Source organism: Protopterus annectens, chromosome 7.part0 (assembly GCF_019279795.1).
Source record: "Protopterus annectens isolate FY-2018-M chromosome 7.part0, PAN1.0, whole genome shotgun sequence".
Taxonomy (NCBI): Eukaryota; Metazoa; Chordata; order Ceratodontiformes; family Protopteridae; genus Protopterus; species Protopterus annectens.
The window spans coordinates 246,844,508-246,861,168 of NC_056739.1; the positions used below are offsets into that span (position 1 = coordinate 246,844,508).

At 36.1% G+C, this 16,661-nt stretch overlaps 1 protein-coding gene across 1 annotated transcript in view; it reads right to left on the bottom strand.

The window, feature by feature from the left end:
- The window catches only part of LOC122805935 (extracellular calcium-sensing receptor-like), a 173,594-nt gene that overhangs the window by 121,847 nt on the left and 35,086 nt on the right, over nt 1-16,661 (bottom strand). The window contains exon 5 of the mRNA XM_044076179.1: nt 5,460-5,687. Within this exon, the coding sequence (XP_043932114.1) occupies nt 5,460-5,687 (228 nt within the window). The remainder of the gene's footprint in view (nt 1-5,459; nt 5,688-16,661) is intronic.

Here is a 16,661-nt window from a genome sequence, read left to right on the forward strand (position 1 = left end):
TGTAATCCATTGAGGCAGAGCAGGTGGCAAATACTTTGCTAGAGATTTTCAGCAAGTTAGGTTTCCCAAGAGAACTAACAGAGGTGCCAGTTTCATACCAGAACTGCTGGCTTGTCTGTGGAAACATTGTGAGGTGAAACACCTAAAGACTACTCCCACTATCTCCAGAAAAATGATCTTGTGGAGAGGTTAAACTACACTCAATACCATGCAATGAGCATTTGCATACCAGTTTAAGAGAGAGTGGGACAATATTTGCCTCATCTGCTGCTTGCATACAGAGAAGTAACCCCTAGAAATCCACAGGTATTTCACCCTTTGAGTTACTGTATAGGGTGAGGGGACCTTTAGATCTGATTTCTGATGAGTGAGAGGGTGAGTGTGAATCTTGCAAGGAGTCTGTCGTGGCATATGTCCTAAATCTCAGGACAAGGCCTGGGGAGCTCATTAGCTTGGCCCAAGAGAACCTGGCAGGATTCCAACAGCAGAAAAAGTTCCGGTATGACAGGAATGTTGGAGCCAGAGACTATGCTGTGGGACAGCAGGTTATGGTTTTCATACCTGTCAGACAGAATAAGCTGCAGGCAGCTTGGGAGGGACTCTTCAAACTGGTAAGGAAGGTCAGTGATGTTAACTGCATGGTAGAAATACTAGGCAAGAGGCAGAGGCACATATCGTACCATGTTAACATGATGAAAACTTACCATGATAGGGAGGCCCTGGTGCAACATATTTGCAGTAGGAGGTAGGAGGAGTCTGAAGGGGATTGAATAGCTAAAATGACCCAGCCAGAAAAATGCCAAGTTACTGTGGTGGAGCCTAGGTTTGCAGGCATATGATATGACAGTGCAGCACTGTAGTGCGGTCAGCAATGCCAAAGTAAATGTGATCTCAAGACACAGTATGGGATAATGTATTCCCAGATAAGCCCATTCCTCTAAAGCAACATTTCTTAAAGGGCACTTGAAAAACTAGCTTGAGTCTTCAAAGAGGGAGAGATGTGAAGATAGGAGTTACTGCCATCCATGCTAGGAGAGGTAGTGCAGTGGATGTGTAACATATGCCAGCAGAGCTAGCTGGAATTTTGTAAAAAATCATATGTCATTTGCACATCAAACTGATTTGTACAGATGCTTGTGTTGAAAAATGTATTTGTAAAGCTGCTTGTGTTAAAACGTAGCAACAGTGTGCTCTGCTGGAAAAAATAAATGTATGTGCATTATTGTAGCTGAATTAAAGGTATATGCTTCAACAGGGGATACTGAAAGAATAGAAGTTAATCACAGTCCAGCTGCAGCAAACTTTAAAATATATCTGAAATTAAATTACTTTATAGATTAAGTCATAAAGATGTTAGTCCACAGTTTTGAATGGAGCCAGAGATACAATGTCTGTGGGAGAGAACAGTTAGTAGCTCTGTAGGAGGAGTAGAAGTGTTAAAATGGTATTATGACTTCTAGGAGCAGCAGTAGATCTGAGCAAAGCTCTACCTGTGTGTATGGTAATGTAAGTGCTAAAATCCTGACACCTACAAGTGATGGGGGGTAGTGTGGGAAACAGAGTGAAATGACCAGATGTGTGTGATGTCATTCTGAAAGTCAGAAATAATATTTAGATATTAGTAGGAGATTGCTCTCAGTATTCTGTATTCTGTCTTGAATTTGAGGACCACTTACCCCCCCCCCCACACACACACACACACACATCATCTTGCCGTGCTCTATTCAGTGAGTAGAAACAGTAATTCTCTTTAAATTAGTCAGGAAAATATAATGAGATTACAAGTACTATTTTCTGTAATTGTATGAATCTATTCATCTGTGTTATTTTAATATTTCCTGTGAGTAAAACAATGGTGTATACTGTAAATAGATTTTTCGTATGTTCATGTTCTTTTATTATTTATTAGCAAAGATATTTAAACTTCTCATTGTGGCTGGTCCTTTTAGAAAATGATTTAAGTTTTGAGAGTATTTGCATATATTTGTATGGTGATAACTCTGGTCCCTCCTGAAAGCCTTGCTACTGGTCAAACTACCATTTGTATTAATATTGATTTCACTCAGTATAATTAGGTACCCTTGTAAGAGCCTTAGGTCACCAGCTTTCTAGTGCCTAGTGGCAGAGGTAACTACCTTATAGTCTGGGCAGAAGGGAGCATAGCTAATAAACCTGTTCCAGCCCTTTCCAGGGTGTGCGTGTGTGTGTGTGCGTGTGTGTGTGTGCGTGTGTATGTATGTGTGTGTGTGTGTGTGTGTGTGTGTGTGTGTGTGTGTGTGTGTGTGTGTGTGTGTGTGCAAATCAAATCTGAAAGTGTATGTGTATCAGCTACTTGTTGCAGGGACACGAAGCATTAATTTCACAGAGAAAGTAGTGGAGGACTTGGCTTGGGCACTCAGGTGAGGACTTAACTCTGAAGCTGTGCCAGTGGGGAGTCTTACTGGAGAACTGGAGGGAGACAGGTGGAGAAATCCAGACCCCAGGCTAACTGTGCTCCCTGTGTACTGTTTGGGGAAATTGTGTTTGATGTGGAGAGGTCTGCATCTGGAAATACTGAGTGTAGCCATTTGTTCTCCAAGTGAATGTCCCTCTCCAGCATCAGTGGTGAGGATTCAGGGTCATTGATTACTAGCCCAGGGTGGGGACATCACACTAGCAACCAGAATAACTTTATTATAGCTCTTTTAACTTCAGCATGCCTATATCTCCCTCTATTTAGGCATTTCAGCTTATAGAAGTCATTTGATCGGACGGACACCATTATCAACACACATAATCAAACATATTGTACTATAGGAAAACCAGTAATTGATTCTGAATAAAATTTTGTTTGCATCTGGAAATTTCCACAGAGGATTAGGGCTATATAATTGTATGGAGCTGTTCTCTGGTCATGGGTTTGATTCCCTCAGCCTTCATTTGCCTAACTATATGGTTCTAAGCAAGTCACATAACCAAACAGCTCTCCCAGGCTGAGTCTGAAAAAGATCCATGTGCCACAGTAAACAAAAGATAGAATTCTGACTATCCTTCTGCTCAATACATTTGCCTGCTGAGACTGGGCATAGTTATGACTGCCTACGTATGTAACAGTGCTCTTAAAGGGAAGGCAGATATGAAAAACACACTTGTACAAGAAACTATACTTTCAATTAATTTATTTTTTCCATTCCCATTTCTTTCATTATCTTCGACCTGTCAACTGATCATTATTTTACATCAGAATTTTTCTGGGTCAAGTCATAAAATGTGTGATATTATGACAAAATAGTGAGTGTTATGTCATTAAATAATGACTATAAGGTGATCTCAGAAAATGCATGTAATTATAATTCATCTTAAGATATCCTCATCCTTTGTGACAGCACCTGTAGTTTTCTTGTATTTCTGATTGCTTCTTAATTCTGAAAGTATAAGTTTGATATATATAGCTATCAATAATATATATATATATATATATATATATATATATATATATATATATATATATATAGATGTAGATGGGTTAGTTCCTGAAAGACACATAATTCACAGTAGGAAGTTGAAAAACAGTCTTCTTCTGGACAGTCATGTCATGCCCTCCCATTTACATTTGTTATCATTAAAGCGGGAGGGAAATTTTTGTTGCTGTATTAGCTATTACTTTTCACTGCTATAGTCAATGTTGCCTTCCGGTAAATTTATATATATATATATATATATATATATATATATATATATATATATATATATATATAGATCTACTTCTACTTACCGAATTCCCTCTTCATCGAACTTCATAACGACAAGACAAAGGTGCCAAAGATGTAGTTTCATAAACACCTGGATCACAGTAAAATAACTCAGGGAAATGAACCACTTGGCCACCATGGTGAACTTTGCCCTTTTCTCCACTAGAGTCCGATCTCAGAGTTAGTATATTTAGTTAGGGTTGTATGGGGGGGTGATGTCCCCCATGTGGGTGGCCTTGATTTGCTTTGATTTGTTGTTGACATGTTGCTGGACAACTGGTTTGTTTTCCAGAGTTATTTTACAGTAATCCAGGTGTTCGTGAAACTACATCTTTGGCAACTTTGTCTCATCATTGTGAAGTTCAGTGCAGTGGGATTTCAGTAAGTAAAAGTAGATCTATATATATATATATATATATATATATATATATATATATATATATATATATATATATATATCTATATATATATATATATATATATATATATATATATATATATATATATATATATATATATATATATATATATATATATATATATACACACACACACACACACACACACACACACACACACACACACACACACACACACACACACACACACACACACACACATATATCTATATATATATATATATATATATATATATATATATATATATATATATATATATATATATATATATATATATATATATATATATAGAGAGAGAGAGAGAGACCGATAGATAGATACAATTTATTGGTTCATTTCAGTAGTGGCCTTCTCTTATTTGGAAATACTTATGCAGATAAAACAAGTTTTAGTTACTTTACAGAACGCAATGTACATAAAACATAAAAAATACCAGTTTTTCATATAAGTCTGTATAGCGTCTAACACTTGTGTAAGGTAAAGCAGCCCCACAATGTTTCCCGTACAAAATATTTAAACAGGAAAGCACCAATGTTTCAATCTTAGTGTTCATTTAACTGTCAACATATTGTTCATCCAGGAGTGTTGCTAATATATTTTAAGAAAGCACTTCTATGTGGAATGTGATGCACTGTGTATTGCTACTAAGTAGAATTAGTTAATGCCACACATAAGCAAGAATGTCTAAAAATTAGTCAAGATAGTAAAAATATATTGTCTGCCACTTATACATTGTGTGTAAATGAATGCACTGAAAAATTATTATCTTAAGTTCTTGGTGACATCTCATATTTTAATACTATTTGACCACACATTCGTAGCTACACACACACACACACACACACACACACACACACACACACACACACACACACACACACACACACACACACACACACACACACACACACACACACACACACACACACACACACACACACACACACACACACACACACACACACACACATGGAGTCCTAGCCATAGCTACAGCAATGTTTAATGCAAAATGGAGTGACATGCCTGATTTTCTACCAGACATAAAAATACTCTGGGGAATGATTTGTTAGGTATGTCTCTGGATATGGATTATGTAGTATGTAACTGTTGAAATACTGCAGGAACAGCCGAAAAATGTAGATAAAATTCAAGAGACTATTTATTAAAATGGAGCTTGACGTATGCAAACCAAACTATTTGCAAAAGAAATAGTACTTTCAATAAGTGTACTTTCCAGATGAACTTTTAGCAAAAGACAAAAATTTGCATTACAGCAGCTGTATGTTTAGCATAACAGTTATCACCAACCACTGGAAAGTCTTTGCTCCATCGGATGTCACTGGAATTGATGACAAGTTCTTGACCAGGGACTGCTGTGGAGTTATAAGCACCAATCTTGACATACCTTCCAGAACCATCAGGGAGGACCTGCCAGTTCTGAATATCATAAAGTGCAGGTGGGTCACCATATTTATCATAAAATATCTCTTCTCCAGCAGTATTAACAAATCGGGTAGATTTCATGTAGTGCAGAACCTAGAAATATAAAAAACATTTGAATACAGAAATTATGTTCATTTAAAATAGAAGAAACTGTTTTCTAAGGTTTATGTTATAGTGGTCTATACCAATGGAAAGTATAGTTATTGAAGGTGTCAGTGTTACCATTTGTCTTAACAATAGTATAAAAGAGAGAATATAATATTACATTAAAAGTTTAATTACAATTGTAAAATGTATGAGAGTTTATACCTTGTTATTTGGCTTACTTAAAGATTATATATTAAATTCACATTTACTGAATCAATGCTTGCTGAAGTCAATCAACTTATTGTTGCTTTCCATGAAAACATGCAATAAATAAATAAATAAATAAATAAATAAAAATGCAAGTTATTCTATAGGTCATGGCTGTAAGTTCAACTAAACATTTCCAGGGCAACTGTATCTTGGGGCATAGCAAACAATCTGCCTTCAGTGTACCAGGCCTGGCCTGTGAATTCTTTGGGAAAAATCTGTTTGGTGCATATTGCTCAGTAAAGTGTAGCTTCACTATCACTGCTATTGTAAATTTCATTTTATTTTATTAAATTAATAATGTTGTTCTGGTACTGTAGGCTTTCTTCTGGAAGCAAACTAAAGTGTCACATCAGAAGGTTATATACAAGGTTGTAAGCCACCAAGACAGATTGGCTGTTAATGAACAACAAATAAATAAACACATCCATGCAATTATCTTTTAACACAAATAAAGATGAGGAACAATGTGGATTATATATATAACATTGGTAGAAGTGTCCATAACTAGTATGGTTTAGAAAGCTTTCTTTGAGTTATTAGCATCACCTTTTAAGTATTGAATGCATGCCACTTTGCAGAAGTTGTCTCTCAGTGTGAATTTCTGTTTAAATGTCTGAGATGCATCAAGTCATCAGTAGTAAAAAACAAAATTTAAGTGGTTTGATTTCTGGTGGGTTAAACAGCTTGTTTTGGTAACAAGTAGCTAGATGGGAATGTTTCAGCTGTAGAGTTTTCACCATAAATAAAATGCTTATACTAATTTATAGCCAGTCGTCATCAAGCAATGTTTATTGTGGTTCTTTTCAAGAAACTAAACATTTAGTAAGAGCTTCATTCTCAGAACAACAGCTTCCATACTAGACTTTGGATAGCTTTTCTCATTAGAAAAATATAAGCTTCCAAGAGACAGATCCTGTTTTATTACATCTCCACTTTTACATATCAGCTCCAAATCATTTTGGCTTATCTTTTCAGGCATAAGAAGTCTCTACAAAGAATTTTCAAGAGAAAATTCACAAAATTGAAAGGAAATTGTGTGGTGCCATGCAAGTAAAATTAAGTATTCTTGAAATATGTCATATAATGTGTCTGCTTGCTTAGTTGCAATAAACAAAAAAAAGTTTAGGAATGTAGAAGGTAAATGATGCCACTCCAAATATATTAATGGATTTACTTACATCTAGGGATGTAGCAATAGTGGAGTGAATGTATTTTCTTTTTTTTTCAATTTATGTGTTTATACAAGTTAGGCAGTAGCATAATTCTTGCATTAGTAGCACATGATGTGAAAGACAATGGATTTTTCTTTTTCATAATGAAGTTTAATCTTAGTAAAATGGGGTGTTGTACATTTAGCCTAATACATGAGTCCTAGTGCCTCTTACAAACTGCCACTGAAACCATAGTAAAAAGTATAGCTTAATGAATTATCAAACTTTACAACTGTAACTAAAAGCTGTAAAAAGGTGCAGAAGAGCACACATCTTAAAGTGAAGTTTACCAATTATTCTAAACTGGTAGCACAGGCTCTGAGTGCAGTTAACTGACAGTCTAATCTGCAGGACAGCCAGGATTAAACTTTATTAAAAAGGGAGTAATATAGTTTCACAGTTTCTTAGAGTAACTCGGAATTGCAGCAAGAAGTGATGCATTTCTCATTTTAATAGTATAGCAATCAATAAACAGCAGCATATTTCCCATGCATGCATACATTTTTAAAGTGCTCACAGCTAATGTTCCTTAAGAACTTCAGAATGATTACAGACAAATTAGTTTACTTGACAGTACACTTCAACTCTGTGAGTGATATGAAATTAAGCTAACAATGGCAGAAAAAATAACATTACTTAGTTCACTTTAACTGCATGTTTATAAAAACTGTGTGTATCTATGCCCTGTACAATAAAATAAAATAAATATATAAATTAATTAAAAAATAAATGAGTAAATATAGGTAATGAAAAAATAATAATGACACAATAACATGGTAATTAAGTGGTATTGTGAGGATGCAGGCATGCCTATGAGAATATATTAAGAGGTTCTTAGGCTTTCTTAGGAATTCTGTTAATATCCCAAATCTATGGATTTCAGACACATAATCCAGACTGTACATACTACAACAAAATGCACAACACATGGATAATTTCAATAAACCTAACCTGGTGTCTAAAACAGTTGAATATGCACTTGAAGAGGACAATCTAAAATGTACTATTGACTGGATACTCAATAGTTCAAAAATCTGACTCCTACCTGACTGTCTTCATAAGGGTTTTCCAACTGTTACCTGCTTACTGAAGGAAAAATAAGGGAAATAGAAGAATAAACAAAGTTTAACAGAATATGACACAAACATAGTTCATGTGGGGGTCAACAATGTGATAATTCATCATTCAGAATTATGCAGAATTACATATGTGAATTCTCTTGTGTCAGTGTTAGTAAAAGATATTTGCTAAAATTTTGTTCTTTGCTATAATGATACTCGAGTTTAGAACAAAAGCTGAAATTCATTTTTTTGAGTAAGGACATGTTTTTTTTAGGCAATTGATTCAGTAGCTGTTAGCCTAGCACCAGATATGTAGCCAGCCTGCCTGATTTTTACAGTAGGATTGGACATGTCACCCTGACGCATACAGTTACTGAATAGAAAGCTTTACATCCAGTTTTTGTTTTTTTAGACCCATTCAAGTTTAACTTAAAATATACATCAGAGCAAGAATCAGTAGTTGCAATGGTAAAGGCAGCCTAGCTTCATGAAAGAAACTTAAAAGAATGTGTAGTCTTTTGGCCTGTCTTTAAGTAGGTAATACAGATATATATGTCATATCTAAAACCTGGTTTAATTATTATTCAGTTATTGAATTATACTACTTCGACAACAGATGTACCAGATTCATTTCCAAATAAAACACTTGGTAGTGTCTCAGTATTGTTATGTGCCAGCTTAAATGCTAAATTGATTGAAAATCCCAGAACTAGAGCTCCTAAATATAAAAACCTACAATAGGCAAATATGAATTTAACAGCTGGCGAAGCGGATCAATTTTTCTGTCTACTGCAGTGTATGAAAACTACCTTAAGAGTTTGTAGCAACTAAAAATAGAAGGTAATGGTATTTTTATGGAATATATTCAAGAAATGACTCTATTATGAACAGATACTACCCATCATTGCTGGATTGTATTAATCAAAGAAATTTAGAATACAATTTCTCATAGTTTAAGCAAAGGTAATAATATAGCAATAACCCATGCCTGGGTGTGGGTAATGCTAAATTTACCCACGGTTGGTGTGGTTTGGTCCCGAGGGCGAAGCCGTGGGTAAATTTAGCATTACCCACACCCAGAAGTGGGTTATTGCTATTATACCATGACATTATTTAAGAAAAGAAACTGTTACTTTTCTTAAATAATGGCATAGTATAATGCCTGTTTACTGCCCTTCCGCAGATGTCTGCGCAGTACATCAGAGCTGTGGGCAAAAGCAACGGAGAAAGCAAGATCTCCGTTGCTTTTTTTAGTGTCTCGCTATGTTAAATGAGTTTAACATAGCGAGACAGTTTTAAAATAAGCAACGGACATCTCCATTTTAAAACACTGTCTCGCTATGTTAAATGGGTTTAACATAGCGAGACAGCTTTAAAATAAGCAACGGAAATCTCCGTTGCTTATTTTAAAGCTGTCTCGCTATGTTAAACCCTTTTAACATAGCGAGACAGTGTTTTAAAAACCCGAGTTATACTCATGGAAAAAAGTCCGGGCAACCGGACCTTTTTCCATTAGTATATCTCGATTTACAATGGGCACTCTGGCCAATCAGCGTGCACGTTTTGGGGGGGGTCATGGTATAATATACTTACTGTTATACTAAAAGAGAGTTTATCATTTTGTAAACTTTGCCTGTACTCTAGCTGTCACTACAAACTAACCATTAGGCCATCATATTTCAACTTAAAGATCTGAAGCTGCAAACATTTGAAGTGTCCCTTCCTTTCTAGACTACCTATTTGCCCATTCTGTTACCCATGGAATCCAATTCAGGGTCACACAGTGGATGTAAGTCAGAAAAGTTATCCTCAAAAGGACAATACCCTGTCACAGGACACCCATGTGCATGTTCATGCATCTACACACAGACACACACATGCTCACTGGTGTACACCACATATACATCCACAGACATTTTATAAACTTTCTAGTTTGTCCTATGGCATGCCTTTCATCTATGTAAAAAAATGGAGCATTAGCTAAAAATCCACATGGATACAGGGAGAACTACTAAATCTCCCTCAGATCATCAAATCTTTAGATACCTGAGAAACAGTACTAAAAAAGCCATACTTTCAGATAAAAGAAACTACTATAGTAATCTTCAGAAAATAAATCATAACAATCCACGTAAATTCTGGACTTACCTAAACAAACTTCTGCGCCCTGGACAGACTACAACTCCCCCCCACCTCCAGGTCAGACAGTAATTCAGCCCATGAAACTGCCAATGCCTTTAATTCCTTCTTTATTGACACTATTAACTCTCTGGCTGCTCACCTTTCCATTGATTATTCTAGCATCCCTGATCTCTCATCTTTCAATTATCCTACCTTTAAACTACAACCCATCCCTACCACCTTTATAGAAAAATGTATCCAAAAACTTAAACCTTGCACTCCCTCTGCTGACCAGCTACCATCCGAATTTCTTCAAAAAGCAGCAAATGAAATAGCCTATCCTATATCTATCCTTATAAACAGAACCATTAGTGAAGAAACCATCCCTGATATCTGGAAAATCTCTTATGTTATCCCCTTACACAAGGGAGGTAGCTCAACTGAGTACTCTAATTATAGGCCCATTGCACTCTTGTCACCACTAGCAAAAATTATGGAAAAATGTGTACACTTTCAGCTAATGAACCACCTAACTAAACATAACATACTAACTAATTGCCAACATGGCTTTAGACCATTTCATAGTACTACCACCGCTCTCCTTTCCTTCACTGACTGCATCAATAAAAACTGTAATAACAATACTTTATCATCAGCTCTATTTTTAGACCTCTCCAAAGCTCTTGATATGGTTAATCATCCCCTACTCATAAAAATACTGAAATCTCTGTCTTTAGAACCCAAGTCTATTCAATGGTTTACTTCCTACCTCAATAATAGAAGACAGGCAGTCCTCTGGGATAACAAACTCTCTTTTCTCTTACCGATCTCTCTTGGTGTCCCCCAAGGCTCTATTCTTGGCCCGCTTCTTTTCTCCCTTTTCATAAATGACCTTCAGGTAGCTATACCCCAAGCCACATGCATACAATATGCTGATGATTCCACACTTATTTGTTCTGCTAAAACAATCTCTGAACTACAAACAACTACACAAAATGTACTTAACACTGCAGAGTCTTGGTTCTTAAAACGATGCCTGCTTTTGAATGCTAAAAAACCAAACTCCTCCTATTTAAGCCGACTATTAAGTCCCCCCCTTTAGAATTTTCTATTTCCTCCAGTAATGGTACCCTTATATCACCTGATTCTACCACTAAGCTGCTAGGTGTCACGATAGATAACTGCCTTACCTTTGATAATCACATTAATAATACTATTAAAACTGTAAACAGAAAGCTGGGCTCCTTATACAGAATCAGAATGTTCTTAACTCCTACAGCCAAAGCTACACTTGCCCACTCTCATCTGACCTCCACTCTTCTCTATGCATCACCCATTTATACTAACCTAAAGAAAAATAATCTATCTAAACTGTCTAACACTTATAATAGTATAGCTAGATTTGTTACCGGAAATCAATTTAGAACTCATCACTGTCTAAATCTACAACAACTTGCTTCTTTCCCAACTTACATTTGTCCATAGGATTTTCTACCATCCCAATAATACTCCAATACTATCCAACCTCTTTACTCCTTATACCAACCTCAATTCACTTCGCTCCTCAAATAAACTTCTAGTATCCCTAACTAAAACTAATAAATGTGCTGGTGCCTCCCTTTTTTCCAACACTATTGGTAAGTACTGGAATCATCTTCCTACTGAACTTACTTCCATTCCATCCCTGGCTCTCTTTAAGCAAAAACTCAAATTATACCTTAAAAAACACTGGTTATGCTCTTGCTTTAACCCTGATTAAACTTGCTCTACCTCCTTTCATTCCCACTCCCTTCCCCTGGTAGCCTACCACCTTTCTCAATGCTTTTTTACCATGACACTACCTTCACTACAAAGGATGTCCTGCCTTCTCTACTCTTTTCTAGTAGATAATAGAATTTTAAGTTTGAATGTCTTTTCTTTGATTTAACTTTGAATCATGTACACATTATGTATTAAACTCGTAGAGTGTAGTATTGTAAACTTATTTATCTCTTCATATTATTCTTTTCTGTATTATGTAACTATTTGTCTCTATGTGGAGCTTTTCTCCCCGGGCCTCTGCTGAAAATGGAAATATATCCAGTTAGACTAGCCCAGTTAACAAATGTAAAATAAATAAATAAAATAAAATAAGAATCAGTAGTTGCAATGGTAAAGACAGCCTAGCTTCATGAAAGAAACTTAAAAGAATGTGTAGTCTTTCGGCCTGTCTTTAAGTAGGTAATACAGATATCTATGTCATATCTAAAACTTGGTTTAATTATTATTCATTTATTGAATTATACTACTTCGACAACAGATGTACCATATTCATTTCCAAATAAAACACTTGGTAGTGTCTCAGTATTGTTATGTGCCAGCTTAAATGCTAAATTGATTGAAAATCCCAGAACTAGAGCTCCTAAATATAAAAACCTACAACAGGCAAATATGAATTTAACAGCTGGCGAAGCGGATCAATTTCTCTGTCTACTGCAATGTATGAAAACTACCTTAAGAGTTTGTAGCAACTAAAAATAGAAGGTAATGGTATTTTTATGGAATATATTCAAGAAATGACTCTATTATGAACAGATACTACCCATCATTGCTGGATTGTATTAATCAAAGAAATTTAGAGTACAATTTCTCATAGTCTAAGCAAAGGTAATAATATACTTACTGTTATACTAAAAGAGAGTTTATCATTTTGTAAACTTTGCCTGTACTCTAGCTGTCACTACAAACTAACCATTAGGCCATCATATTTCAACTTAAAGATCTGAAGCTGCAAACATTTGAAGTGTCCCTTCCTTTCTAGACTACCTATTTGCCCATTCTGTTACCCATGGAATCCAATTCAGGGTCACACAGTGGATGTAAGTCAGAAAAGTTATCCTCAAAAGGACAATACCCTGTCACAGGACACCCATGTGCATGTTCATGCATCTACACACAGACACACACATGCTCACTGGTGTACACCACATATACATCCACAGACATTTTATAAACTTTCTAGTTTGTCCTATGGCATGCCTTTCATCTATGTAAAAAAATGGAGCATTAGCTAAAAATCCACATGGATACAGGGAGGATATGCTGACTGTACATACAGAATACTTTAGCTGGGTCCATTCAAGACTATAACAAAAGAAATTGCAGTGAAATAAATGTACTTCTTGCTAAAACAGGTTGTAAAGTATCCTAGTACCCTTACTGATGGATATATTACAAAACATGATGCATAGAAAGACTTCTACAATATCAGAGAACTGGTGAAATATATTAAAGCAATAACCCATGCCTGGGTGTGGGCAATGCTGGATTTACCCATGGTTGGCATGGTTTGGTCACGAGGGCGATATGTACTATCTCAGCCTCAAATAATAGCAAGCACTGGCATACAAATTCTGCAGTGGTGCAGCTGTAGCATTGCTGCCTCACAGCAAGAGGTTCTCCCATTCGATTCTCGGCTGGAGTGCAGGGAGTGCCTTCTGTGTGGAGTCTGCATGTCCTCCCCGTGGTTGGGTGGGCATTCGAAAGACATGTGTAAATGGGCGTGCCTTTGTTGAAAGTTAGATGTTGAGCTGGTACCTCGGCGTTTGTGAAAATCTGCTGTCAATCATTAGCGGACCGGATTTCCGCTGTGGCGACCCCTAACTGGGAAAAGCGAAAGACAACTGGCAGGCAAATTCTATCCCATTTTTGTAAAGTACCAAGACATAAGCATTATAGCCTACTCCTTCACTAATGATATCCTTATCTTTACATGAAGGTTGGCAAACACTGTAACAAAGTGGTACTATGCTAAATCAAATAACTTTGCTTATTGTACATTTTGCAGCATGTAAAATGTATAACATGTACAAGATATACAGAATTGTTTGTATTATTTTGGATTTTACTCCTTTTAGTAGAAATGCAGTAAAATTGTAAGAAACAAAAAATAAGTATGGCTTCTCAAAATGTGTAAACATTTCAGAGCATTCAGTTAAAAAAATCATTACCTTGTTTGGCCTTTAGCTTGCTAGGTCCCTCCATCTATAAGGATAAGACTATGGAAAAGGAAAATAGCACCCGGAGTTAAACCAAACATGAAATGAAGAACCTGGGACTCAAAAAGTAAAACAACAACAGTGGGAGTCTGCATTGCTTCAGAATGATCTACAATGATCTGCAGTTCTAAAATGTATTGCCTGAGAAATTATGCAACAACTACGACTCATAAGTTAGAGATAGATAGAACTTCAAACATATCTTTAGATACTGGTAGTGATAGATACAGATAAATTGTTAGACTACTTCTGTATTGCATCTGTCTGTTTAAGCACATTTATTTTTATTTTCTTTGTACAAGTCTATATCTGTGTATTTATATATATATATATATATATATATATATATATATATATATATATATATATATTTGATTTGACAAAGTTCATTTACTTTTATTTATTTCAGGTATAGAGTTTTGTTATTCAATTTTAAATGCTTGTGGTTGGTGATTTAATTATTACCTTAACAAGATATGTAATGAAATAGTATAAAGTCTACTAGCTTGCTTTCATATTTTAAAAAAGCTACTGCTCAAGCTGCTGCTACCTTACCAACACTTAATAGATGCCTTATTTTAAACATAACTACTAATTGTGGTCTGGCTGGAAACTTTATTGTTGTGGAGACAGGGAAGGAGGTTTTGGATGTGTGTGTGTGTGTGTGTGTGTGTGTGTGTGTGTGTGTGTGTGTGTGTGTGTGTGTGTGTGTGTGTGTGTGTGTGTGTGTGTGTGTGTGTGTGTGTGTGTTTATCTAAGTGTGCAAGGTAATCTTGGCCATGTTTTTGTTACTGTTGGAAGGACGTGGTAAAACTGCACTGAAAGACAAAGGGCTCTGACTGAAGTGGGTGAGGTATTGGAGAGCCTTTGATTCTAACCCTATTCTGAAGCTTGTCAATGTAAAATCTATTTGGGTGTGGCCAGTGTTGGATATTACCCAAGGTTTCAGTGCATATTTATCAAATACTCGTAAGGCCAGTTGCTCCTTACATAGTATCTTTTGTCAGCTCCAGTATTGTGACAGCATGAGCCCCATATAGATCAGATACTACCACAACCAGCATTACCACCCACACTCCAACCCTACAACAGTAGAAGAAGGCCATATATGTAATAGAATGAACAGGCTATGATGGGCAGTAGGTGAAGTCCTTCTGGAAATGTAAGGCAAACTGAAGTACTGTAGATGTGGAAAAATAAATTAAATCACTAAAAAGAAGAAAGCGTTACTAAGGAAGGTCAAGCAGCAGACACTGGGAAAAGAGAATCAATCCTGCATTTTAAACAGAAGGCCATGGCAGAGTACTTTGGGATACAAGGCAAACATAAGCTAAATTACTGAGTCAGGAAAGCAATATTGATTGTCAGGTGAGAAAGACATGATAGTTGTCATTGGAGTCATACAGGAGCACTTTTTCTGCCACCTCTGGTTTCCTCTTTATATAATTCAGAACACAGCCAGTAAGCAATGAAGAAACTACTAAAACGTTTTGCAGCTGATTTGTAGTTATCGATTATAGATCCAGAAAATGTAAATAGAAGACTGTGATATATGATAACATAATTTTATGACTTATTGAGAGATTAACTAAAACTAACTGACAATGCAAAATTAAAACAGATAAAGAATCTAAAAATAATAGTTGAAAACTAGTTGGTCATGCCAGCAACACAAGCAAGGGAGACAATGACTCCAAAAGTGGTACATCCTGATCATTTTAGCTGGTGTAAAACAACATCAAACATAGAAGGCTAAATTAAGGAATGGGGATAAATCATCATTCATCAACCCCATTTTCCATTTTCTACATGGGGTCAGAATGTTCCATCAACTATTGTTATCCATCTCAATTCAAGGCCACTTTTTTACCTTCTTCAACAGTCATTTATGACTGTCACAGGTCTTCTCTCATACAATCCATCAATCTCTTTGCTAGATGCCCTTGTTTCCTCTAGTCTTCTTCCTGTCTCTTACAAATCTTCTTCACCAGATCGTCTACTTTCCTTCACATGTGCCAAAACTACATTAATCTGTTCTCTTTGGCCTTCTCTGCAACTGGATCTACATTGGGTTCTGGTCTGATGTCCTCATTTCTTTCTCAGTCAAACAGCATGTATCCTACCACCAATATCAAGCAATTTGTCTCCATAACCTCTAGCTTTCTCAACTGCTCAGCCTTCACTGCCCAGGTTGCTGTAACAGTAGTAATGGTTGTACCACTGTTTTGTACAACTTACTTTTTAGCTTCTTTGGCAGTCTACTGTCACACATTGGCCCTC